The following is a 27,782-nucleotide window of genomic DNA, read 5'->3' on the forward strand; positions in this document are numbered from 1 at the left end:
CCCAAAAAAAAAATCTGAACAAATAGAACAAAATGAAATGGTGGGAGCAAGCATTATATTTTTGGTGATATGTTACACACTATGATGTTTAGATTTCTAAACAATTACAGAAAGTAAAATGCTTTTCTGATTTCAGCAGTAATTTTTTTTCTATTGAATGACTAACTGCAAAGTACTGAATAGAGCTATGGGGAAATTAAGGACTTTATCAATATGAATTGTTCTTTCTCTCCCATCACAAGGATGTTTCAGACTGCTAAATAAATTTAAAGTGCAAAATTTGCAATGACTGAGGCTGTTATAAATTGCTATGCTATTAGCAACCAGGCAACAACCATAGCAACTGCCATTCTCTAGTGGTTTCTCTTGAATCTAAGCAAGAGAATTTTTTTCTTTTAAATTCATAAATGCATAAATGTCAGGATCAATGTATTGTTTTTCAAGTCTTTTTTTTTCAAAGCAAACACTGTATAGGTCATGTTTGTATACCACAGAGATGCTTACTAAGCTTGAAAAGCTTAAAATAGGGCAGTGAATTCCTTCCAGATGGGCAGAAGCCAAGCCGCCTTTCTGAACCCTGCGTGACTACCTGGGAAGTGTCTTGTCATTTCTGGCCATACTTTCTTAACCATACTTTCAAGGAATGTGATTTATGGGACATGTTGAGCCAGAGCCCTCAGATAAAGTAGTATTTATAGCAGCATATTCTGTTATTCTAACTGAGCTGAATTAAGCTGAAAAAACTAGGATTGTAAAAAATCAGATATTTGAACCATTACTGGATGATACAACCTTTTCAATGTAGTTTGTACTTTTTAAACCATTGTGATGGTTGGGGCCTGGCTCCCTGCCAAATGCCCAAACCCCCAGTAGCAGCCCCCCCTTCCCCCTCCCTTCTTCCCCCAGGGCAAAGAACTATGCAAATTGAAAAAAACCCGAAATCAAACTAGTTATATAACAATATATATTTTATGTATATTACAGCTATATACAGTTAAGATGCTATGTGTACAGTAAAAGGGAATCCAAACACCCCCTGAAGGGATAGGGAAAGGGGAAAAAGGAACAAAAGGAGACAAAAAAGGGACACAGAGCAGATATACGCAATCAAACCCAATAACTAGTAAAACAAATCTCACCATGTCCCTTAGAAAAGTAGGATTGGCAGACACGACCAGCACTCTCCAAGCCTCCACGTGGCAGGCCACTGGATGCCACAGGCCTCAGCCTTAGATAAGCGAGACCAACGCAGGGACCCACTGTTCCCAAACCTTGCCGGAAGAGAAGAAGAGCGAAGACCTCTCCTCCCTTCTTATTTATACCCCGATTTATGTAAAAATCGTATGGCATACTGGGAACACTGCCCCTTTTTATATTTGTGCCATACTTAGGATTAGTGTGTATATAGATAGATAGATAACTATTCTTTTTGTAAATACAGTGTTAGAAATGTACCTGTCACAGAGCTAGTGGCACCCGTTCTTGTGGCCTGAACATCACTGGAGACTTATAATGATACCGGTGTTGCTATGCTACAGAAGTGTTTCACTGCTAGAGATGTTGCCTTCAGGTGTCACAGGGACACTATCAATAGAAAATAAAATACCTCTAGCTAAATTTTTGCTTGTTAGGAATGCAGGCATATGCTAGTAAAACCTGTATGGGGTGTTTATGATTTTATCTGAATAAATATGTTTGCTTACATGATCATTTTCTCTCTGTCCTTAGGGGTAAACTTGATAAAACTTGTGTTAATATGCCTGAATATGTCTCTCTTAGGCAGTTGAAGAAATCTGTGTTTAATCCTGTTAGAGATTTGAAGGAAGAAACAACCACTTGTTTGTTAGCTGAGGCTTCTGCAGCTTCTCTTCTTCTGACAGACATGTATATGAAATGTCCCATATTTTCTCATTCCCATATTGCTAACTGATGAAGGGGTGTATAGTGTGCATTCAAAACTCAGCAAATAAAGCAATCCAGAATTTTTTCAGCTTCACTTCTTAATCAGTATACTTTCAAAGAACTCCTCCAGTATTTCCAGTAATATTGAGCACAGTTTCAATATAAAAGAAAAGCATTTTTAGTCATATTCTCATGGTTGAAGTTCTTTGAGCTAAACCTTTTTACAGAAACAGAAGATTTGTGTATTTGATAATCCATCTGTCTATGCACGTGTGAATTGTGATGGGTGTTCGAGAAAAAGATACCTGTAATAATGGAATTGCCTGTATCATAGCACATATGCACACATTTCTGACATTCTTAATCCTTAGAAATGTTGAAAGCTGAATGTTGTTAACATATTTGTAGTGCAGTATATGGTGTTTACTACACCAAACATTATTTTACTGAGGGGCTTATATAATATAAAAGGTAAGGTCTGGATACAGTACAGAGTTATATGCATATGTTCACAATAATATATGGTCTTTTTATGTTATCAGCATATTATTAAGCTGAACTGTTTTCTGATGGTATAAACAATGATTATTTATCTGAATATCAAGTATGAATGGAGAGCATGAGTTGTACTTGTTATATCTGTATTTCTTACTACTTCCCTCTGTTCTTTTCAATTTAAGGTTGCCTTTGCCTCCTGGAGCATTCTCAGGTCTTTGGGAAAATGAAGAAACATTCCAGAAGTTATATTTCCAAAAGTTTCCCGTAAGAATTATGAAATAAATTATATAAATTTCTGGTAATCCTCCAGAACTGAATGATAATAGATTTAACCTGGATAACCATTTATCATAAATTGTCATATCTTAATTTAATTGGAGATCTTTGATACCTGTGTATACAATTAAAAGCATTTCAAGATAAAACTTTTTTTCATCTATAATTTAAGCCCTTGGGCATACTGTGGGTTTTTTAAGATCTGAAGCAGAAGAAGTAAACCTCAAACTTCTGAGCCAAAAAGCCATTTTATGTAATTTGATCTAATAAAAGATATAGGCCTGCAACCTTAGACTAGCATAGCTTCAAATATAGTACTCCTGTTGACATATAGTCATGCTAGCTTGGTGTCAGTCCAAAATACACACTTGTCCGCTGTGCACCTAAATATGTTGGAGGCTCCTTACTTCATTAGTTATGTTTTCTTGTCAGATGAACTATCCAAGGATTGGCTTCGTCCTTTCCTTGTAGAAATAACTAGATTGGCTCTGTGCAAATGTTCTGAATGGAAGGTTTGGATCAATAAAAGTAAATGAGTGAATTGGTCAGATGAATTTTTTCCTGCGTGCAGTTGCTTCGCAATGATTATTTATGTTTGGATACAGCAAACAGGAATATCTTTAGGACAGTTTGACAACATATTGTAACAATTCCATTCTCCTTGCGCGGATCCAGGCAACATCCTCCTCCAAGCTGTCAGGGATCAAAGTAAGCAGAGTTGGAAAGAAATCCAGGTTTATCTGTTGTTTTCTGTTCTGTATTAACAAAGACTATAAAATTCTTCTGGAAAGGGAGCTGCATGGCATATTATGACATAAAAATAGTGAAAAATATTACAGAATTAAATCTTTCAAGCACCAAAAGCATATTTAATGTGAAAAAGGGTTGATTTTTTTGTTGCTGGTTTCGTGGTAAATTAATGGGTATTCCTAGTACTCTTTTTGAATTTATTTTTTATTGTGCCATGTTTAGGGATATTATGATACTATGGATGCTGGCTATATGGATGAAGATGGCTATTTATATGTCCTGTCTCGAGCTGATGATGTGATCAATGTTGCTGGACACAGAATTTCAGCAGGTGCGATTGAAGAGGTTAGCATTGCCTGACAGCAAAATAGAAGAATGAAAGATGAATAGAACAAGCTGAGACTGGAAATCTCACAAAAATCTTTCATATTCTCTCTGCTCTTTTTGTTTTCATTTCCACTGATATTTTAACCAAAGCATTTCGTATTTCAGATTCTTCCTATTAAGGTGTTTTCCAGAACACAATAAATTTAGCCAGTAATAAGCAGGTTGTACCATGGGATTGATAAGACAGGCATATGAGAAGCATAGTTGTTAGCTCTGATAACGTATTTTTTTGGGAATATGTTAAGATAATACAGAGTCAGTATGCCAAGTAATTTCACCAACTACTGTAGTTACCGAGGAGTAGAAACTTTTATTCCTAAAATGTAGTGCTCAGTGTTGGCTGAATTCTTTTCACATAGACTCACATTTCTTGATTTGAAGACTTTCCTTCACAGTTTCTTGACAGCTGTTTTGTCTCTTGCTGTATGAGCAGTGCTAAATGAACAATGAAAATTTCTGTAAAAAAACCTGCTGTTAAATCGAAAGTCATTAATGTCATGGAACTCAAAAAAGTTGAAAATAGTGCAGTTCATAATAGTGTCTGAATTTCATATCATTGTTCACTCACCTCTCTGGAACTGCTGTGATTGATTGTCAGTTACAAATTTCCCTGATGACATATCAATTGCTTATTCAGGGGGTATAGGAAAAGGTGTGCTGGGCATGTACAAGGAAAAAATACACTTACAAGAACTCTTAATTTAACTGTTCACTGAATCAAAACTAGTAATTTTTTTGTTTGTGATTTTTTTGTTTTCTGTTTGGCTAGTGACTATGTTTTTTAAAGGCTAGGAAACTTAGAAGAAATTCTGATTAAACAGAAATGAACAAATTCAGATAAATATAGTCAGTCCATTGAGAATTGGTCAGCCAGAGAGCTGAACCAGCTGCTGCCCTGACTCACATAAAGGTGGCTTTTAGTCTGCTTAAGCCTCTTTCCCTTAGAAATCAGTTTCTGTGTTGCCCTACTAAAGTGCAGCAGGGAATCTCAGCCCCTCAGGGGCTGAACTGGGCATTGTTTCTTTGCTTCAGCCTGAATCTGAAACTGCTATAACAAAAGATTAATTGAATCACCTCCTCTGCTGTATTACCTTTGTATTCATCTGTGTCTGTTTGTCTGCCTGCTAGTTAGGTCTTTCCCCTAGAAACAAAAAAGTGTTTCATCACTCTGACATTCTAGAAGCTCTTCTATTCACCTTTTTGAACAAAGCTAAAAACCAACAGTGGTGTTAATGTATGCCCAGCGTAGTTAAATGAGAAAGCATTAAGAAGACCACTATGAGCTTCTCAGTAAGATCAGTAAATACAGAATTAGAGGTTCATTGAATTGCCGTCTAATTAAATGACAGTCACCTTGTCAAGTAAGTATTTTATCTGCATTTACATTTTAGCTGCATTACAAGCATAACAAGTTTTTTGTTAATGCTTTGACTAAGTATTTCAGCTTTATTATGTTCTAAACAATTGGTTTCTTTGTCTAAGGTATCTATTAATACCACTAGAGCTCCATGTTTATGCAATGCAGTAAGTATTGTGTTTACCTTGCCAGTCAGTGAAGGTGAACCATTATGGTAGCCTCAGCTTGTCTTGGTCCATCTGACTCTTTTCTGTAAATCTATGGTGTCACTTCCTGCCCCATTCTGAAAAGCACCTAAGTTGAATCTTGACTATCTGAGGCAACAGCCTTGAAAATGAGGAATTTAGCATGAGAAATCCCTTTCCTGATCATGGTGTTTCTGTCTGCTCCTCATTTGCCCAGTGATCATTCCAGGAAAGCCATTTCACTTTAAGTTTTTTATTACTTTTAAACAGTTCTTAAATGTCTAGTGCTGATTCTGTCATTTTTAGTTGTTTTTCAAAGTTTGATAATTTTCAAATTAGTATTTACTAATTTTTTATAGTTGTTCCTAATTACTAATTTCAGTCATTTGAAGTTAGCATTTGAAAAGTCAAAGACATGTTGATAGCATTTTGGATAGACTGAAGAAAAATACTACTAACTGCAATATTCCAGCTAACCATCACATTCTTATGAATAAGTGACAGTCTGGAATGGCCAAAACAAGCTACTACAGAACAAGCTGGCAATACTTAAGTCTCTACCTTAGAGGTAGAGATGCTTGGCATCTCTTGATGCCTGGCAGGTAATTATGATATTTAATGGTAACATGAGGTTACTGCAGACCTTTTTCCTGCATTCCTATGGAAAACAATACTCCACTGGTAGACCTTACTATCTACTTTTCCATAATTCCTTGGGTTTTTCTTTTCTTTCCCTTATTTTCCTTTCCTTTTGTTGTTGTTGTTACATTATGGCTCTCAAGTTCCTGTGGCCAGGGTCAAGAGGACAAAACAGGAAAGAAATGCATTATTGAGGCTCTGGCCTAGAAGTGACCAAAGTGCATTAAGTGTATGTGATGCACTGAAATACCATAGAGATTTGGAGTTGCGTAAGATTCGTTCCTGTATGATTTGTCAGTGTGGTTACAATGACTTCTGGAAAAAGTAGGCTGCACCTGAATTCAAATGCAGAGGTATATATTTAGCTTCAGCTTTTATTCTAGCAGGCTCCTCTGCCTTTCTAATTCTCAGGTAAGCCCAACCCACTGTTGTATATGTAGCTGGTGCACATCCTATTTAACTCCTGTGAAAAATATACAGTTGCAAAAGCTGTGCATAAATGGTCATGCTTTTGTACTTTGATAGACTAAGCATCTACTATTAAGGTCAGTGTTTTCCATTTGCCCTTTTTCTCACATGGGATATTTCTAGGATCATAGTTTGTGAAGTGAGTATAGCTTCTGACAAACAAAGTGTGCTAGAAATGCTTACTTCTTGGTGTATGTTGTAGTATACATGTAGTAAACATAGTATTGGCCAGTCTCTTCGCGAACGAAGAACCGGGGAAGGTCTTTCCACCTTCCAGCCTGCGCATTGGATTTTTTAGGTGAGACACAGTGTGCGCAGAACTGAGCCCACCCTTTAATCCTGAGGTTCATCTGCCGGGGCCAAGCACGCTTGGACGGTGGCAGCGAGGTCCTCAGGACGTAGATGGATTGCCTTACAGGGCTAACGAGCTCCATCTGCCCGGGGAGGGGCCCCGACCGGGAATCGAACCCGGGTCTCTGCAGTGTCAGTGCAGTGTGTTTTCCTCTACACCACCGGGGGCTCCCTATGTGCATGTATGACACATAGAGCCAGTTCCTCCTTTCTGACTATAATGCCTCAAGGATGGTGAAGTCTGTTTCCGGGATGGGTTATAGGAAACCCTTTGAATTGTTCCTTCCCCATTGGTTTCACAAACAGGTCAACAAGAGCCTTCCTTTTGTTAATTGGAACAATAGTGGTTCAGCTTTCCATTTCTTCAGGTTTTTTTCTCTGTCTTCTGTGTACTTTTCCTGTCTTCCTCATTCTCACGCCATTGTATGAGTAGCCAGTAGAAATGTGATATTCCTGCTTAATAAAAACAACCAAAAAAAGGCCTTTATTCTTAAAATTTAGTCATCCCATTGCCTTGGATTTTGACAACACAGTATGTGAAGTTCAGTTGTTAGCAAGAACATAGACCTTGTATGCACATGATGTGGCCTCTGTGTAGGGTCATATTTAGCTCTTTGTAGTTGAGTCCAGAGGACTGAAAAGTGCTAAAAGCACTCTTGACAGCAAGATGCCCAAAGGCACACTGATAGCTACATGAAAATAGCCAGTCACTTTGGAAGAGGATTCACAATTCTTGGCATCTTAAGCCCAGCTTTGCCCCAGACTTGGTGACACACATCTTGGTATGTACTGAGACTGTTTTCCAGGAAGTCAGAACGTCAGCTAGCTAATTGGAAGGAAGAGAGAATGTCTTACTTTTCTTAACTAAAAGAGAATTTGGGGTATTTTTGTCAATGTGATATTGTGTAACGTGCGTTGGGAAGGAGGGAAGCTCTGGTTTAATTGTCTTTTTTGTCTCAGGAGGCTGAGACCTAATGCTTCCAAGAGAGAGAACTGAGCTAGGCTGGCTGCAAACTGAGGCTGGGCCTGTATTTGGCCTTTGTTGAAACTATGCCTTTACAGCAGCAAAGAATAAAAAAGGTATGAGTCAGAGAGAATAAACCAATATGACTTTGTAATAGGAGTGCTTCTGTGGTTTTGGTCCTTACCCCATGCATTTAACTCCAGGTTAATTATAATGTTAGACTACTGTTACTTGTTCCAGCAAAGATCTCACTAAAAAACCAAAGATGTGATACTCTTCCAAAGAAATTGCCTTTGGTTTGTTCTAGATTTCTGTCTTATGCTTCTGTAGTTCTTACTTCTTGTGTTTGTTTGAGAAATACATGGAACTGTATGTATGAAAGTAAACACTCATATACATCTGCAACACATGTAATTGGAATCCTGAGGTGTACTGACTAAATACCTTTTGCTGTCAAAATATAAGAAGTAACTATGTTAAATGTCCATGACTGTGGAATTTTTTCACTGAAATGTTCATCTATTATATTATTAGTTCAGTTTAATTCTGTTTTCTATTCCTCAGTGTATTCTCTTCCATCCTGCTGTGGCAGACTGTGCTGTTGTAGGCCAGGAGGATCCTTTAAAAGGACATGTTCCATTTGCGCTGTGTGTACTGAGACAAGGTGAGAGCTCACTGATACTGATGTCATTAAGACTTGCAAGAGTCTCAGAAAAGGTAAAGGATATGACGTTCTTCACCAGGTATAAAGACAGAAGAGGATAAGATTTTGAATGAAATTGTTGAGCAAGTTCGAACTAACATTGGCCCTGTAGCAGCTTTCCAGAAGGGGATGTTTGTGAAACAGCTACCAAAAACACGCTCTGGCAAGATACCACGTTCAGCTCTTTCTGCACTTGTCAGTGGAAAGCCATACAAGGCAAGTTGGAGATGTGTGCTTTAATGAATTAGGCACATGTGCACACCCAAAGGCACAACATTATGGTTTTGATTCTCACGACTGTTCTGTAACTGGCCCATGATTTAAGGTAGTATATTTTATTTCTACTGTGGCTTACCGAAAAGGTTTTTATGCTGCAGAGCTTTCCAGATTCTGTTTTGTTGCTTGCTTTTGAAGGCTAGATTTAGAAGAATCTCTGAATGAAATTCAGTCTATTCTCACATGCTTCTATATATTCTTCTTTTTCAGATAACACCAACCATTGAAGATGCTAGTGTGTTTAAACACATTGAAGAACTGCTCAAGAAAAAATAAATGGGTTAATACATCAATAACAAACATTTCAGTTACAGAAGTATACAAAGACACTTTCTGTTAAGATTACCATATTTTAAAAACTAGTCGTGATTTGGGACAAAATGTTTTCACTGCAGAAACACTACTGTGTTCTTTACCATCTTGTCACAGCCAGTGACACGTAGTAAAGTCTCTGCATGTTGTGAATATATGCTGGTTATGAAGATGGCTGAAAATTGCACACAGAATTCATACATTTCTATAGTCTTAAGGGGAGAAGTCATGGGAATATTATATATATATTTATATGATGTCATGTAACCTTTCAATCCGTTTTTGTGTAATGTGACCAGTAACTTGAGTTTGGCTACAACAGCTTACAAAAAGCAAGTCATGAACTGAGGACAGCAGTAAATAGGAATTCTATAGTGAAAATTGTTGAAGACATAAATTGCTCTCACTTGTAAATTAGAAACCTTTATGTTTTATAAATTTTTCTAAAATTAGGAATTTAAAAATTAATTTTCTTGATTCCAGTGATTTCTTTTTTCCCTTATACTTTCTGCTGTAAATTAGATTCCTATAATTTTTTTACTCATTAACTTTCTGAAGTGTCATTTTTTAATATGATAAATATTTTCTGGCTTTCAGGGCTGTGGAAATCTTGATTTGTCCACAGTAATAGTCAATAATACACACATATTTTAAATAAAGGCAGGCACTTACTCTTTGCATTTCTGATAATTTTTTTGTTGTGGTTTGTATCCCTTATGATAAGGATAACTAGAATGTGCTTTTGCTGAGGTAGTTGTAACCAAGAAATTTAGCAAATACAGATGCTAAGCAGCTTATCCTGGAATTTATAGGCTATTTCAGAATAGTTACAGAGTTCTTAATAAGCCAGGGGATGGAGGATACACTCTTTGCATATTTCTCAAGCTGCAGGTTTTTAATTGAACAATAAATGTGAAAATGCTTTAAAAAATATGCGTATACAGAAAAGTTTAAAAGCAGAAAAGTTACTCAAACTCAACAGTGCTTTCCAGAGGAAGAAACAATAAGCAACGCGTACATTCAGATAATGTTGATATATAAGAGGTCCTCAAAAGAGTCCAGAAATACTGTTGTGTGCTGGTGGATAAAGTTAAGGATGATATCCCTGTAAAGTGATGAAATAAACCAACAGATTGATGTAGGATATAAAAGGTGATAGGTAGGTGCTACTTACTGTGAGCCATACCCTGATGGTGCCTGTGATCTTTTGTAGAGTTGGTGAGCTCTACTAGTTGCAGAAGAACTACATAAGGACATAAAATGTCCTTGTGTTTTTTCACTAGGGACTGCACACAGCACAGCCAGTCACGTTGAACCAGGCCTACACTCATATAGTAAAACAGCCTAGCTTGAGTCTGTGCTGATCTTGTTGTTTGCCAAATCATTGTATAAGGTAGGGCCCTCCCCAACCCACCGCCCAACTCAGTTATTCAATGTAGCTGCAAATCTCAATCTGAACAGAGAGTAAAACGTTGTGAGAGGCTGGACTGTTAATGCTAATGGCTTTAAGAATCATCAGGGTGCTTTGCTAACAGTACTTCTGGGGCAGGATGACTTCAGCTTTGGTCACAAGATCTGGCTCATTCTTTTCCCCAACATATCTCATTTAACCCCATCCCCTAAATTTTAGTGTGGGCTGTGACAGTGTGGGCTGCAAAAGAAATTCTGTAAAATGTAAGCGGGTGTTTACAAGGGAACGTGTATTTAGATGATACTGCAACCGATGACAATGGTGTTTGCATTGTTCTACTTTGTGATATTCTACTCTAAAATAATCCAGAAGGAGGCTGAGGGAGAAGAGGGAGAAAGAACATCAGCAACGATGTCGGCCAAGCCTGAGGAACTGTATTTACAAGAGCCCTGGCTTTATACAGTTATACCCCTGCCATCATATCGCACCCATCAGCAAGTTCAGTGCTCCCTCTCGTGGCGGATTCTGAACAGTAACTCCATCGTGACTCACACCATGTTCGTGTCAAAATGTGCTTATGCTTAGCTGTGAGAAGCATCTGGTTTCCAAATTTAATGCTCCTATGTACCAAGCTTAATAGACTTATAAACACAAATAGCACTGAATTCTTTTTTTTTATTGACATTGGGGGAGAAAAATTGTTCACCATCTGATTGACCGAAGTTTGCCAAATGAAAATAGACAAAACAAATGTTTATGTACGTGCAAACATTGCAGATCAAACTGCTAAAAGAAATAACTAAAAGACAGGTCTTGAGCTAAGATCAAGCAGCAGAAAAATAGCAAATAGGTAAATGACTATTAAGTAGGTCTTACTTTGAAACTTCCCATTTAAACAAAGAATAAACAACAATAACACCACCAAATAAAGCCACAGCAGGTAATAGTTGCTCTTCTAATCTTTTATACATTATATATTAATCACTCTGTCTTTCAGTTATTTCCTCTGATAAAACTGACTTCTGTGAAGTATCAGCAAGGCCATCTTGGCTGAAAGCATAGCATTAGACAGGAGCCTAATGCACTGTTAGAATGAAGAAATGGTGGGGTTTGGCTTCTCTTGTCTTTCTTTGTTGAATATATCTGAAAACAAGAATCTGATTCTATGCAAATACTAGATTTACTTTTCCAATGCTGGCTGGTGTTTCAAGATCCTGGAACAAAAAGGTGGCTCTTGGTAAAGCAAGATTCTTCTTGGTCCGCAGGTAACATAGAAGAAAGTTTTTGGTTTTTTGTATAAATCATGTTTTATTAAATTGCCTTTTTTTTTTTTTTTTTATAAACAGTTCTCCTGGGTTTATTTGTATGTTTTTAAGAGGTGAGCCATCATGGTACTTCTCTATAGATATCTGACATTTCCATTTTGTCTTTAGAGGTCCATTTTGGCTCCAGTTCCAGGTTATGTCATTTTATTATACATCATCAGAGGCAGGTGTTCAGCTTTTAATATTGACAGATTTTTCTCAATTGAAGCTTCTAACTCTGCTAAACATATTCATTTGACTGTTACAATCCAAAAACTGTAAAAATGGTGGAATGGAAAGATACAAACAGTATTATTGACACTGTATTGTCAAATGTTTGCACTGAGACCCCATGTACCATAGATTTTATTTTTAAAAAATCATATTTATATCCATTTACATAAGACACATTTTAAAAGAAATACATACACAGTAAATACGTAAATGTCTAGTATTTTACAATAAAACAAATGGAACAATGTAAAGATGAGTGGCTTCATTTGATAAAAGCTTTGGATGTGCACTACTGCCAAATTTTTGATGACAGAGATGCTGAGAGAAAAAAAGGGAGGTTGTTTTGTTTTTCTTTTTTTTAGTAGTAATTTAGGTATTTTTTATTCTTAAGTTAACCAGTACATGAAAGGAACATCATATGTGTTTGTCTGATAAACCTTATGTATTTTCTTCCTTATTACCCTGTTCTTGCAGAGAGTTTTAATGCTCTTTTCCTACGTGGTGATAGTGCACTTCAAGTAAAGTAGAAGAAAGAGATGACATCTAAGGGGAAAAAAAATAAACATTAATTAGTGAGATTCTTTGATTCTAATTTGGTCTAGGATGCAATGACAACAGAAAATATATCACTAACTACACCCTTGCATGTTTTACTAAAACATGGGCTTTGATTATCTGTGGGAGGCATGCATTTGTTTTTTACTAATGTATACTGATTTTTGTCCTAGATCAATTTATAGTTGTTTTCTTGCTGTCTTAATTCCACACTGGGTTTAGTTTTAGCATTTACCTTTTTCACCCTGATGATTTCTTTGCTATGGACCAGCTGCTTCCAGATTATCATTCACATCTTTCTGGAATGCTGCTTCCCCATCTGTCTTTACCAATGAAGGGTTCCAAAGAGGATTTGTAAAGTACATTGTTGATTTTGCCAAATCTCCTATTTCATTAGAATAGAAGTGAAACTGGTATGTTCTATTACCCCAGCCAGTGGCAACAAAACTGTCCTGATTGAGCCTTCTGACTTGGTGATGACAAGTGTTTATAAGAGAAAAGCGTTGGGAAAGCTTGGGCAGTGTGAGTGCCAAATACACTGGCTCTGTGGCATTGCAAATGCTCAGCTGGGCAACACACATCCACCACAGCAGAAAGCTTTCTGCTCTTCTCCGTGGTAAACTTTGCAACCTTAAATGGCCAGTACCAGCAGTCTTAATTGTTCTTAAATTTCTGATACTGAGGGTGCACTGGAACAAGGTTGCTCACAGTATGCTCATGTAACTGTTCTGAGAATGTCTGTTCGTGGTTCCTGGCAGCTCGTCGTGGTTTAAACAAATGTCTGAAAAAACCCACCTGAAATGCAATTTGAAAGCATATGAGTGATTCACAGCTGCTGTGAAGAAACACTGTAAGACACTGTGAGGTTGTATCCAATTGGTATTATTGGCTTAAATTATTTTGAAATACAAGGCTTTGACATCCTCTGTAAGGGAATATCTCTGTAAGAGCAGCAGAATGCAAGAATCTGCAGCCTGCTGTGATCATAGGCCATGAGCATTTTTTCCACATGCAGTCTGTTTGCAGCTCACTTTTTGGCTTGCTCTTTGTATGCATATTCTCCTTTATTATATTAGAATCTTTTAAATATCTTTATTGTGTGGCAGCTCATCCAGCTGTCCCTGCCCTCTGCTGCTCAGTTAGAATCAGTCCGTGGTTCTATGCATGCAGATATGTTAGTCACCACAGTAACACAGCTGCTGATGGTGCAAGTTGTTACAAGTCTGGTCTCAGTCTAAGCTGGATCTGGAAAATTTCAAGAAGTGTGAATAATCTTCCCTTTTGTTCAAGTATCAATCAGTTCCTTCCATGAAGAAACTGTTACCCAGGAACTGTGGTCACAAAATTCTGATAACTCCTCTGTTGTCCTTTATCATATCCCCCATATGAGAAGTTCTTGCTTATGCATTCATCTTTGAGATGCAGGCAATTTCTTTAAATTTTTAAGTTTGGTATAATAGTGCCAGAAAAGTCAGTTGCTTTACTTATGGTTTTCATTTGCTACTTTTTAGAAGATTTTTAATATAGTGGGAATAAACAGTTTAGATAATCTTAATTTTTGTTAGCATATCAAATTTCAGTTTCTGCCTTTTTTGCACTCTTCAAACCTCACCCATTACTGTTGGCCTAATATATAGCTTGGTGTTTGAACTTGATTTCTTGGTCATACTTTATTGCTTTCAGCACACAGTTCTGAAGCACACAGGAGAAAAGGTACGCACCTCTGCTGTCAGTTTCTGTCACCACTGAACCCAGTGAAAGACTTGGCTGACATAACACCACACTAATCTATACATACATACACAGAAAAAGATTTCTATGATTTATGTGCTTCATCGTCATCTTTGTAGGACCAGCTGCTAAAACTACCTTTTTAAGAAAAAAAAAAAAAAAAAAAACCAAACAAAAAACACAAACAAACAAAAAACACACAAAAACATCAACAAAAAAAAACCAACCCACCCCTGGTGCTTATTTTTTCAGTGGTAGCAAGGAAAGTTCCCTTTTTTAAGACTAAGGTTTTATACTCTTGCAGTCTCCTGAAGATCTGTGAACTAAGGCTCCTGTCATCAGTAGGATCCTGAGCAATCTACTGTTCCCACTGTTATCATTTACTACTCCTAAGCACTTTTTGAACCTATGCAGTTAATAAGATCTTGATGGCCCCAATCCTGTCCCAGTCTTGGGAATCTAAAACAAAAAAAACAACAACCAAACAAAAAACCTCCTACTTTCCTGCAGATCCAGGCATGTCTTGCCTTCAATATGCAACAATTGAACCATGTTTGATGTCAGGTGAGGTTTTGGTGCTATCCAAATATTATTTCCAGCTCCCTTACAAGTCCTTATGTAACTAAAAGGAAAACTGTTTTACTGAGAAAATACTAGCATGAAATAGTGCCATACTGATGAAAATGCTCATCATGTTGGGATTTTTTGCAAAACTTGTGATGAAGTAGAAAACTATATTTCCACAGAACTTTGGAACAGTTAATCTGTGATATTCATAGCCATATTCAAAAGATAAATGGTGAAAAATGCAACATGAATTCCAGTACTAAATTTGATTCAGAGTTGGATCCAGCTCAGAATATTCCTTCTTTGTCAGTTCTGAATTACTTGAGAAGTGCAAAAATTTCTGGAATAGATAACTTTGCAAAATTTTCTGAATGGGGAAGTTTTGTTCTAGTGTTAAGCAAGTTGGTTGTTCTAAATTGAGCCATAGCTTTAATTTTTTTTAAAAAAAAAAAAAAAAAAAAAAAAAAAAAAAAGAAGTAAATATCTTCTGCTTTACTAGTTTTGCCTCCCACCCCAGCTTATGGTAGAACTCAAAAGAGTTCTAATAAAGTAAATTCATTGCCTGTGCTCACTGCCATCTCTTCAAAATGTTATGGTTGGTAGCATCACTGGATTGAGCTTAAGACTGTTGTCATGATGAAATGACCACGCCAGTGAGTCTTTAGTTATGTCCTCTGCTCTATGGTGGCTCTTGCTTGGATAATGTGGGGTGTAGTGTATGGTTACAAAGAGCTTTCATGATGGTCCCTTATGAATACTCACAATTCAGTGCTGGCTTCTTTGCTAGGTCTTGTCAGCATGAGTACGTACGAACTGTTGAGCTGTCTAACCTCTGTAGTCGTGATGAAGCAACTGGAAATTGCAAAAAAAAAAGAAAAAAAAAGAAATAAAGAAAACAGACCAGAACCTCTTTAAGATCATGAGGAAAATATATCAATCTGTTTCCCACTGGAAGGGGGGCTGTTGCATTGTTCTGTGGCTTTCTATGAAATCATCTGGGCACAGCGTAGTTCAGAACTCAGTGTTTCTTCAAGTCTGATGTGCTACCGTAATCTGTATTAAGTGAATATAGTTTAAAACTCAATTCTGTCTTTATTTTGTTGTAAGTCCTAATGCTCTTACCTATCACGCCTTTGAAATACTATTGCATTCTTAGTGCTTCGAGATAGGAGGCCAAATCCTGCATGAAGATGTAGGTCTTCAAAATTACTTACCTTTAAATCTACTAAGTTCAGTCAGTACCCAGCTCAAGAATAAACTGTCTGGAACACCTCAAGTAAATCACTAAATCTCCCTTATGCCTTAATTGCCCTTCTGTAAAATGGGAATATCATCTTCTACTTCATATTATGGCTAGAAGATAAAATCCATGAATGTCTGTAAGGTTCTTAGCTGCTACATAATGTGGGCCACGGAAATGCCATGAGAGCTAGGAACCAATGGAATTCAGTGATGCAATCAGTAAATTATTTGTTCTGTAACTGTAGCTATAAAGTATTTTTTTTAAAGGTGAAACTTTAATGGAATTTAGATGGCTTTAATGGAACTTAGGTGCCAATACTGTCATCCAAGTTCATTCAAGAGTTACAGAATGTAATCACTACAAGCAGTGCATTAAATTACTTTGAGACAAGTCTATCCATATACCTAAATTCTCTCACAATGAAATAAATGGCAGTATTTTAAATGGGCCAATCTTTGTAGTGATACTTCTCAGAACTTTAAGCAGGCATACTTGGCTTTATCTTCCATATATCCAAAGGAATAGCTGTGATGGGGTTTGTCCCTTCTCCTTGCTCTCTTACAATGATTTTTAAATTTTATTTATTTTTTAATTATGTTTCTTTGTTGCATTATGTATGCTTGTTACTTTGCCAACCATTGCTGAGTTCGTGCATATTTTGGAAATTAAAAGATTTCCAGAGAAAATTAAGAGGGGTATACAATAACTCAATGTCAGAAATTCAGTATTTGCTGACTACCCATCTGATGATAATTATCTGCTAGCAACTTCAGTTATTTGCTGGTCAAGGCTAAGTTGAAAGTCAGATAGGAAAACAGAGGTGATACCCCATTCTAAGTTCATTCTCTAAAATACACTCCACCTGCTGGGAGGCTAATAAGCTGAAAAATTTGCTTAAATATTATATGCAGTCTTAGTTGATAGTTAGTAAATTAATTCCTGTTCTTCGAATGTTTCCTTTGCAGACATAGGATGGTGACATGGCCTTTCTTTTTGTATTTTAAATAAACACTGACAGTCTAAAACAAACCTGAAAAAATCAATACTATGACAATTCGGTGCTTTTCTATTCCCTAATTCAACTCTCCCAGACTCTGTTCATCCCAGTTAAATGAACACAGTTGTTGTGGTGCAAGACAGACATGCATTAGAAGTCGATTTAGCATGCTAGGATAAGCCTCTTGCTTTTCAACAGGAAGTGCAAAAGTGACTGCATACCATCACTTGCCATCTTCCGTGACTGCCCTGATGTTGTGGTTAGTCTGAACCCAGCTGGCAGTGTTTCCGAAGCGCCCGGCATCATGCTGATCCCATGAACCTCGCGCGGAGGAAACTGTCGTCGCCAGGAGGGGCCACGTCTGAAGTTCTTGTCATCGCTCTGTCAACACAGAGTTGTAGTTGATAAAGCAAAATGAAATGTTTTGATTAATTATCCTGCTGTGTGCTGCCTCTCCCACTGTTAAACGCATTCCACAATAACTACCCTGCTCTGTTGCACTGCATCCAGTTACTGCAATGTGTTCGAGACACACTTGCAAAAGTAAATGCTTTAGAATATTAAATGTTAGGGTGCAAAACTCTTCTTAAATCTCTGGCTCAATATAGTTGAGGCATTTAGTATCACCTAAAGTAGAACTCTCTTAATACAGTGACAGTGCAGTGTCTACTGCATTAGGCAGCTTACATAAAGCGCTCATAAAGGATTAAACACTCATATGCATGCACAGAATTCATAGGCATCTCACATTTTCAGCAAGTATTTAAAAGTTTTATTTCTCCTCATATGCAGAAGTCCAAGACTTGAACACTTTTGCACTGGACTCTTACATTAATATGAATAATTTCCATCATTGGATTTGAGATTCTTGATCCCAGATAACTGCCCCAAATTGCACTTGATTAATATGAACTTCGAAAAACAAAAAAGAAACAAACAGAACATCTATTTTTCTTCTTTCTTCTTTATTTTTAAATAAAGAATGTAAGTGGCCTAAAGAATAGATTGCACAGGTATCCAGCCCACACACATCTTCCACCACTTGCCCTGGCCAGTAGAACTTCCATTGTGGATGTTCTGCACGTTTCCTCTCTGGAAAAGTTCATCTTAAGATAAGAGTGCAGTGCCAAATTTAGCATCAAAAGTGATACAAATATGTAGCCACAATGGCCCTTGATGGGCATTCCTAATTTTTTCTTAAAGCTTTAACTGACTCTTTTTTAACAATGTGAGAATTAACGTGTCTTCATGCATTCAATTTAATTTTAATGTTTCACTGTGATATTTTATAAATACTTAAAATAAAATTAATTACTTCCTCAAGTCGTCTTTCAGTTCCTAGTGCTAAAAGGTTGTTGTATTCTCTCTCAAGGATCTGCCGTGCCTAGAGATACCAAAGTAAACAATTAAAATGGTTGAAGATGAATAAAATACAATAATGGGTACAGAGTAACAAGTAGCATAAGCATACTTGCCTGGGTGTTTTGTGTTGGAATCTGTAATAATAAAGCTAAACTGCTGTAGTCAAAATTTTCATCCAGTGCTATAAGTGAACCATGTACGCCACTTTCTAGAATATTATTTGCATATTCTCGGAGGCCAATGGCTTGTATCCAGCGTATGACTCGATCGTTGCTCCATACCAGCACATCTGTAAGGACACAACACCAGGTCAGTCTCCTGATACCTGCTAACTTCCAAATTGTACAGGTGCATGCATGTAGCTGTGCATGCACTGGGGATGTCACACTGCTTTATTTCTTAAAAAAGGAATTCCAACAAACCATTCCTATAACTTTAATATGCCCTATTCAAAAACTCTGTGTGATTTTAGCTATCTTCAAGTTAAATGTTTATTCTAAATAATGTTTCCAAAAGAGAAATATGCTTCCAGAGGGCATCTCCAGAATGCAATTCCTTCCTATATATACCCTTTTCAATTCTTAGGCAAGTTTTTACAGTTCAACAGTGCAAGGCCACAGGAGAAATATCCATTCCTCAGGGCTTCACTGGAGAGTTTTGTATTAAACATTTTGAGAGTTGTGTCAGCACCTACCATTTTATAACATGTCATAAAGCAAATGATGAGTTCACAATTTTAGAGACTAAAACTATGTTTAGTTCAGAAAGCTGGAAGGATTGTTAAGGTCCATGGCAATTATAAAGCTGAGGCAAAAAATGAGCTAGAAAACCCATTTTTGAGGATTTGCTATTCTAAGAAATAAGCCTACCCTGCTTGTAAGATTAAAAAAAAGTTATTTATACTGATCTTTATCGTTGTGAGTGGGAAAATAATACTGAGTTTTCTGTTACTAAGTGATGAGGCTTTTTCCTGAACCCTTAGAGGTCCAGCTAAAGTAGCTGTTCTGGGAGCCAGTATTCTCCATTGCTTGGCCAGGAGCATCCCAGGCTTTGGGGTCAGGATTGATTGAAACACCGTGGCAGGCAGAGACCAAAGTTCTCCTGGGACCACGAATAACTGACCAACGAGGTGAAGGAGGCTGTGGGTTATTGCCCTTGTCCTAGCAGTGACTAGCACTGGAGCCACACCATAATTTGAGACCAATACACAACTCCCCTATGTCAGCCTAAAGCTAGACACACTCAGTGAATGGCACTGATGCCTGCACATCCAAGGCAGTCTTTGCATTAGTGCGTGCCGTCATCTGTCTTGAGCACTAGCACTACAACATCATTGTAGCCATTCCCCCTTTTAATTCCTTTTTTTTTTTAGCTCTTCTAATCAGCATTGTGCTTGAGAAGTGCTAACTGCTGTAATCACTTAAGCTAGAGATGCTCAAAGTAATCAAAGGATTCATTTCTGATAAATGAAAAAAGCCAAATACCCTAACTGTTATATATTAAAGGAACCATGAAGGGAGCCTGCAACTGCTCTAAAGAGCTTTACATGGAAAAAATCTTTAGAATCAGCTATTAAATCTTCTAATAAGGCCAGTTTTGTTAGGAACTATTCTTAAATACCAATCAACTGCCTCAGAGGTCACCCCTCCAAGAAACATTTGCTATGATACATTCCAATGTAAGAAATCAAAGGCAAAGGTTTTCAAAAGCCAGAGCACAGTGAGATGGTCCTGAGTACTTCCATTTTCCAGCATTGTCCCCAGCACATCCCACTGAGCTGCAGGCTGTTTGGTCGTCCGCTTCTGACCTGGAAAGAGGCTCAGAGAAAATCTGTCCCCAAAATCCAATTTAGCAAAATGTATGTATCAAACAGCCATTAGGAACTGCAGCCCCAATTTAGCAAAGTACTTAACTGTGCTTAATTTAAGGAGTTAGGACATGTTCTGAAAATAGATGGACTTACGTTAGTTTCACTTAAAGCACGTGTTTAAATGCTTTGCTAAAATGGCATGACAAGGGGTTAACAGTATCAAACTTCAAAAGAAGAAACATTCACAGTACTCATTCCCAGGAGCTATCACCTTTTATTTCATGCTGACTCATTTCTCTTCGCTTTTCCAGTTCTTTTCTATCATAATTCAACCTCTTTAAACACATGATTCCATATTGCAAGCTTGTTCTGTTATTTAAAGAGAAACATTTACAGAGTTAATAAAGATAATTTTGAAGATAGGAACATATGTAGGATGTGTTTCCTGCATTTCACATGAGGCGTTTCAGAGTGCTCATGTACCAAATCTTGAGAACAGAGGAGAGAGTAAAACCATTACAAAAATTTCCCAAATGAAATGGACAAAACCAAAATAAGTATATTTGAATAAATATTCTAGTGTAAGAAACCCAAAGCATTTAAAGTTGTATTCAGAAAAGGTCAGCCCTTGTGAGCCACAAAATGGCTCAAACCAGGCCTCAAAAAAAATGACAAATGAGAGAGTTTAGTAAAAAGAAATCCACTTCTTGTCACATAAACATCATTCACCTTAAAGTCTAAATACCTTTATTCCCATATTTCCAGTTTAGCTTCCTGGCATATCCCTAGGTAATCCGAACAACTGTCAATTTGCTTGTACTGTTAACAGCTTTTATGTGCTACACACAATAGCTTTTCATTACTATGAGATCTCAGGGCTTTGAATCTTAGTCTAACACTTTCTCATACTTCAAACGACCTAAATTGTTACTATTTCTGTATTTTAAAGGGTTTATTGATATATTAATTGTTCCCTGCTCATTACGAAATTTATCTGTATCAGTATCTTGGTTTTGAGAGACATATTTGCCATGCGGTTGCTATTACTAAACAAATCTCTCTCAATTCAGATTTCTGACAGTCAGCCCTCACTTTTCTGTGTGGTTTTCTGCACCAGAGCAACAGAAAGTGGTTTTATTCTGTGCCGCCCTGAGCACTACAGCAGACACATAAGCATTCTTATAGGTGTAGTTGTTAATGCCAACATACCGATGAAAACTATCCACCATTTTTAGGTGCACACGCAGATCTTTCTTTGTCAGGTGATCTAACATCCTCGCATCTACCAGGCATTCCATGAAGTAACTTCGGTACTGAGGTAAGCCCAGACTGGGGAGCCATTCGTTTCCTATCCATTCGTGGTTCATATCACCATAAGCCAGGGTCTACAGAGAAAAGAAAATGGAGAGAAGGAATAAATTCTTGAGTTTGTTCATTTGTTTGTTCAAGATTGCACCATAGATTAAAAACAGAGTATGTCTGCTCTGCTCATTTCTTGTGAGACTTCCTAGCTTAGAGAAATTCTATCTAAAAAAAAAAAAAATTCTCTTTTAACATTTAACATTGGAAGAGGGAGCCACTGTGAAACTGTTAGCAGTTTTGCCCATTGCATTTTGTTTTCTAACTTTGTAAATTTTAAGAATTTTTTTTCAGTTTTGAGTTTTAAATGCAAGCAAACTTGTTACACAATCAAAACGTTGTGTGTGTTTCATAATCTTACTTGCTTTCAACTGACCTTCTAGAATATTTATGCCAGGAAAATCCTACAATGAACCTGGTAATGCAAACATGGCTCCAGAGAATCAAGAGAGGTTTGTGTCACTGTTTAGGGGGGAATAGGATTTTCTAAATACGATCTGATGAAACATTATTGTTACACACTTGTAGTCCTTTTGAGAGTAAAAGTTAATTTCAGTTGTTTGACACGCAAGCTTACATTTTAATGAGACTTTTTCAGCTGTGAACGGCTTAAACCTTAAATCATATGTAGAGCCCAATAAATTAATTGAGATAGGAGCAAATCAGCTTCCTCCTTGAAGCTACTATTCAGGCTTCATTGTTCAGCTGAAATTTCAATAGGGTGAAGAAGAGAGTTATGAAAAAACGCACACGTTGAGCTATTTTTACACCAGTTGCACTATTAAGATGCAAAATAGATTTTTACATCTCACTGTTGTCAATTATTTTGTACTACAAATCTTAACAGAACATAGAACTCATAAATTGCAAGGTTAACACTTCCTCAACAGGATCATGCTCAGCTTTGAGCATTACTTTCAAGCCTAACTTTTTGATTTTGCTTTTAATGCCATTATACACAAATGAATTACACAGTACAAGCCTTTTCTGTGGGGGAAAATATAGTCCACTTATCTCTCGTTCTTGTAAGATTTTGAAGAGAAAAAGAATGCCATCAGTAAAGACAGCAAGATTGTGTAAGAATGAGTATATATTAGAAAGGAAGAAGTTTTAAAAATATAGCTAATTGGTACTCTAACTAAGTTATACAAGACTATTTGTAGACTGATATTGGGTGTGATTTATACAGTTGTTCTAAAAAAATTCAGAGTAATTTTAGAAAAGTTAGCTCTCAAACTCTTGACATATTTTATTATCCTATTTTCAAAAATGAGGAAAAATGCTTCTACTAGTTTTAAGTGGGAGGTAGAATATGCCTCTGGAATGTAGTAATTTTTTTAATGACAAATATTCACAGCATACGTACCTCTTTCTGCTTTATCTAACAAACTGGCCCAGAGAATATATTCTTTGTATTAGAAGAACTCTAAAATACATGTCATAATCCAACCATTGAAATGCTGTCACAATACTATACTAGATGCATACTGATGTACTCAATTACATTATTATTAACTTTCAGTTTAAAAAAATCACATTAAAGGTCATACCTGAGCCCAACTGCCTTCTTCAGACTCTTTCTGTATTATCAGCAGGAAGCAATTAGTAAAGCAGGTAAAAAGACAATAAAAATTAGTTATAAAAATATGCATTTTTCATACATATGTTAATAAAAATGAAAAAAAAATACAAATAAAAGGACCTGACAAAATAACTCCAGTCAGTGGCAACATCCTGGACTAAACTACCTGAAAAATTACAAGACCAAACCTATAAGATCTTACTAGAGCAAATCTAGCTGAATTTTCACGGTATAAAATCATTATATCTCAGTGAAATTTTAAAGCATTATTTAAAACACTTCATGGTTTCACAATCAAAACACCACCATTTACTTATAAACTGAGCATTAGAGATGTCAATTCTTGTTTCTAGTTAGATTTTAAAATATTCACAATAAAAAGCCGCCTTTTGGAGAATGTATTTTAAAGGACCTTTTTACATAACATTTTTTGTGGCAAAACTGTGTTTTTCTGGCTGGCCAGGCAAACAGGATCAACTCTACTTCTGGTCAGTTCAGTGTTATATTTGCATTTATCTTTACCAACAATAATGAAACTGGAAATTAACTCAGTTAAAATAAAAAAAAAAAAAAGAGAGAATTGGCTTCATTAGTGTTGATGATAAAACTTTAAATACTACAACAAGCATAAACTTCTAAGGGATAAGTCTTTATTGCATCCAAATTTAGGTCCAGTACCTCTCCCACCATTTATAGACTGGTCTGACTATAAAGTTTCCCAAATAGAAGATCAGTTTTTCAGAGATCTCACTGTATGATTGTATCATGTTTTATAAGCATCCTTATAGAATTATTATGATGTAATGCTAAAACCCAAAACTTAAAATAACATATGTCCCATGTAAAAAAAAACCAAAAACAAAACCAGTACTATTTTTGTATTTAGGGAGAGATTTGACAAAAATCAATCAGTAAATTACACTCTCAAATGCACCCAAAATCAAAAAGCAAGACACAGCACTGATGAAAAATGAAGTTGTGTAATGCACCATCCTCAATCATTTTTTTATTTCTTTCTGTGTCAGCATATATAAAACTATATTTAGAAGAGGTATTAGGGAGCAGAGTACAGTGGAAATGTTGCAGGTGTAACTGTGACAATTTCATTTCATTAAATGGTGTTTCACCCTGGCACTGAAAGTATTATGTACTCTCAAACTCCAATACTGGTTTTAGGGTCACACAATTTTTGTGATAGCTATACAGTTTTTAAATTCTTTTGCTGACAGATTATGTAACTGCTCTTTAAATTCTATTTCATTACTCCCTGCAACTTTCTAATAGCATGCTTGGGAAGCATCCTACAGAAGATAAGGCATTTGTTAAAGCAGATACAGGCCAATTCTTTTTTTGAGCACTAAAACCATTCTAAATGGAAGTGGAAAGACTAACCGTTTTAGCTGGAGCAGCAAGATTTTCCATTTCTTCATGGGTCACCCAAACATTGCCTGAGGGCTATGGACAAGGCCCGCAGGAAGGCAGGTGGGATCCACATTAGGTAAGCAGTGGTAAAGAAGAAAGGCAGCACCACTGTAAGTTAACAGCGCATAGCATCACCATCAGCACAACCACGTTCTTGCCTCTACCAAGCTGCAACTAGAGACAACTTTAGACAACTTGTTTTGTGTCTTCCATTAGTGGATTCTGAACAGATGTGATGGAGTATTTCAATTAGAACTGATGGATGAAATCGGGCAGAGCACCACCACAAAGGAAAGAATAATAATTAAAGCTGCATTTCATAAACAACTGTCAAATACAACTTTTAGCTCACAGCTCTGTCTGGAGGTAAGCTTCAGTTCCCAAAGATTTTCCAGTCTAAATATTCTGCACACATCACATGCTCATATTGTAATCTAAATAATTACTTTTGCCATATTTCTGTAAATAAAAAATGTCAAGAGAATTCACTTGTTCACTATTTTTCCTCATCCTGTTGTTTTGCATCAGATTACTACTAGGACAATGAGATGAGGCAGGGAGAGGACACGGATGTCTGCTGTGTTTTCTGGAGAGTTGAGGTAAATTAACTCCTTTGCTGAGAAAGAGGGGAGATAGAAAGACTTGGGACTCAGAAATGCACATTCCAGGGCAGGGCAGCTTTGTGCTGACAGTAACTCGGAGAGAATTAAAAAGGACAAGGCAAAAGTGTGGTTTTAGCTTGAATGTAATGTTCTCTCACCTCCTAAGTGTAAATACTTTTATGCTTTGAAATATGCTTTTAAAATTAAAATTAATTTTGTGTAGTAACTCAATGTCATGTTGAGTCTATTTTGCCTTACTTCAGTAAAATCCATTGCAATTCATAGTATTACCATGGCTATGACACATAAAACTATTTTCAGGGGAGAAAGTGTCAGATGTGGAAGTACAATATTTAGAGAACACTATCAACATGAAGATAAAAGACCAATCAATAGCAACATTAGAGTCCTGTTGCCCAGTTGCTTATGTGGTACCTTTCTAAAGTATCTGAATTCTAGTTTCCACCAAATGATTCTCCAGGAATTTCCTGAAGACATGATATTGCAAACTATAAATACTATTATTATTAACATTATTATCCTTCTTGTAGAAATCTGAGCTACACTACATGAGTAGTAGTCTATGTCTCTCACTTCTATGCCATGTTTTCTATCTGATCAAGCCTCTTTTTTTTTTCCATCTCCATTACTTCTTTCATAGCCATCACCATCACCATATCCCAGCATGAAACTCCCCTTTTGTTATCTTGCTTCTTTTTTTCTCCTCACCCGTTTGGCCTGGTTTTCTTCCTTTTCAACTAAAAGGTGCTTTTTTATCTGTAGCATATTGATTCTTATGCTCCCCTATCCTATTTCCTTGCTCTTTTTGATATATTCCCCTTTTGCTTCTGACTTGTATCTCTGTGTGTCTTCTTTACTTGCACCTCTCTCATCTGCTGCCACTCTCTTTCCCTTGCTTACTGAATGCACACATTTCACTTCCACCTTCCAGATGGGTCCCTTCACACCTCCAATCACCTCTTCTCTTGAAAGCATGAAGAGCCTAAAGCCAGCTCACTCAGATTAGATAACACTGGAAAGGGTGCAAAAAAGGGGAATAGGAACAAGATTCAAAAGAGCCGTGTTCCTACATAACTTCTCCCAACTCCTGCCTACCCTCAATCCCAAAAGAAAGGAAATAAAAAAAGAGAAACAAACAAACAAAAAAAGATAAACACAATCTGATTACGCCGGTACAGAAGACTTGCAGGAAGAGAAAGGCAAAAATACAGGCAAAATTACAAACAAAATGCTCAATATTGATCATTTAGATTACATCAGGGATAATCAACAGTATGACAAAAGAATAAGAATATCTGATACAGGAAAAACATCAGCAATCAACAATCAATCAAGTGATGAACAGGTCATTCTGAGTTCCTATTAGGTCGTTCCCATTGATTGTGAAGTGTGTGTTACCATAGAGCCACTCCAGTATTACAAAAGTTTTTCTGCTGACTCCTACAGTGTGAAGTGGGGAGAAAAAGTTAGCTGAACAGGACTCACTGTTCTGGATGTTGGAGGTGCTGATGGACTTGTCAGTGATACCATCTCCTGGATTGCTAATCGTAGTTTTAAACGATGAAGAGGATTGCTGATTCCAATTTCTCTTTGAATCTCAGTATCGGACAAAGCAGACATAATAGCTCCGCTCTTCACATTGGCACGGCAGGCAGCGACATACCACGCTGGCATACCTAGCCACAGCTGTTGAGAGAAAGGACACATTTCACCCAAAGCACCGCTTTCATTTCTCAAATGAAATGAGAGTCACAGAATATCCCAAGCTGGAAGTGACCGACTAGAACCATCGAGTCCAGCTCCTGGCTCTGCACAGAACAGCCCCAAGAATCACACCATGTGCCTGGGAATGTTGTCCAAACACTCCTTAAGCTCTGTCAGGCTTGGTGCTGTGACCACTAATAATCAATTAATTAATGACCAATATTAAATAATTAAATCAATCATCAGGACACCTATCAATCTGAATAAGTATGGTAACACACACAAATAAGCATGAACATCACAGTCTTTAATGAAATAAAACTGTTTCAGAACCTTTGAAATTTCCTTGGCTTCATGTGAATTCATTTTGTTGCTTTTACTGTAACCAGAACTTTAAAGCAAGGCATGCTTTCAAGTAGCTTTATAGCTGTGTGCCTCCATCCCCTCGGCTACTCCTTTCACAGGCTTTTAATGAGCAAGTAGTGGCACAAGTCAGTGTTACTGCCCATTTGATAATCTTATTACATACAGAAAATCACCTAAGAGGAATTAAGTAATTTTTTTCACTTTTGCACAAAAATGACTTTGTTTTTCCCATGTAAGTCCCCATGGTGTACTCATGCGGCACAGTCTTACACTTCTCAGCTTTTATTTTCTTGTTAGAAATAAGTGAAGCACAGTTCATCTTAGCTAGAAACACTGATTAGAAGCTGCAGCAAAGTGTGAACTCAGCTACATCACCTGTGGGTTTAGCAGATATGTCCTTGCATGCTTTCCCTCTCCTTAAATTAATCTTACTACCCCAGGTCA

General features: G+C 36.9%; 2 protein-coding genes and 1 non-coding gene across 19 annotated transcripts in view; 1 reads left to right on the forward strand and 2 right to left on the reverse strand.

The window, feature by feature from the left end:
- Positions 1–9,536, forward strand: part of LOC114067010 (acyl-CoA synthetase short-chain family member 3, mitochondrial-like) — a gene marked incomplete at its 5' end in the record, with an annotated part of 40,927 nt that extends 31,391 nt beyond the window's left edge. Inside the window, 5 exons of the mRNA XM_027902149.1 lie at positions 2,583–2,664; positions 3,649–3,771; positions 8,342–8,441; positions 8,521–8,696; positions 8,967–9,536. Coding sequence (XP_027757950.1) covers positions 2,583–2,664; positions 3,649–3,771; positions 8,342–8,441; positions 8,521–8,696; positions 8,967–9,032 — 547 coding nt within the window. The remainder of the gene's footprint in view (positions 1–2,582; positions 2,665–3,648; positions 3,772–8,341; positions 8,442–8,520; positions 8,697–8,966) is intronic.
- On the reverse strand, positions 6,910–6,981 carry TRNAV-GAC. Its single transcript has one exon. It is a non-coding gene; the product is annotated as a tRNA-Val (tRNA).
- A 1,598-nt stretch (positions 9,537–11,134) lies between the features above and the next one.
- PPFIA2 (PTPRF interacting protein alpha 2) overlaps positions 11,135–27,782 on the reverse strand; it is a 310,694-nt gene continuing 294,046 nt past the window's right edge. For all 17 annotated transcript variants that reach the window (XM_027902167.1, XM_027902160.1, XM_027902158.1 and 14 more), the window contains 10 exons: positions 26,754–26,954; positions 24,616–24,678; positions 23,192–23,221; positions 21,492–21,667; positions 20,554–20,651; positions 18,586–18,761; positions 18,426–18,494; positions 17,332–17,491; positions 15,633–15,722; positions 11,135–12,560 (listed from right to left, as the gene is read on the reverse strand). In XM_027902167.1, coding sequence (XP_027757968.1) covers positions 15,664–15,722; positions 17,332–17,491; positions 18,426–18,494; positions 18,586–18,761; positions 20,554–20,651; positions 21,492–21,667; positions 23,192–23,221; positions 24,616–24,678; positions 26,754–26,954 — 1,032 coding nt within the window. In that variant the 3' untranslated portion in view covers positions 11,135–12,560; positions 15,633–15,663. The remainder of the gene's footprint in view (positions 12,561–15,632; positions 15,723–17,331; positions 17,492–18,425; positions 18,495–18,585; positions 18,762–20,553; positions 20,652–21,491; positions 21,668–23,191; positions 23,222–24,615; positions 24,679–26,753; positions 26,955–27,782) is intronic.

Source organism: Empidonax traillii, unplaced genomic scaffold, assembly GCF_003031625.1.
Source record: "Empidonax traillii isolate 1590-97213 ecotype Southwest subspecies unplaced genomic scaffold, ASM303162v1 scaffold846:size362177, whole genome shotgun sequence".
Taxonomy (NCBI): domain Eukaryota; kingdom Metazoa; phylum Chordata; class Aves; order Passeriformes; family Tyrannidae; genus Empidonax; species Empidonax traillii.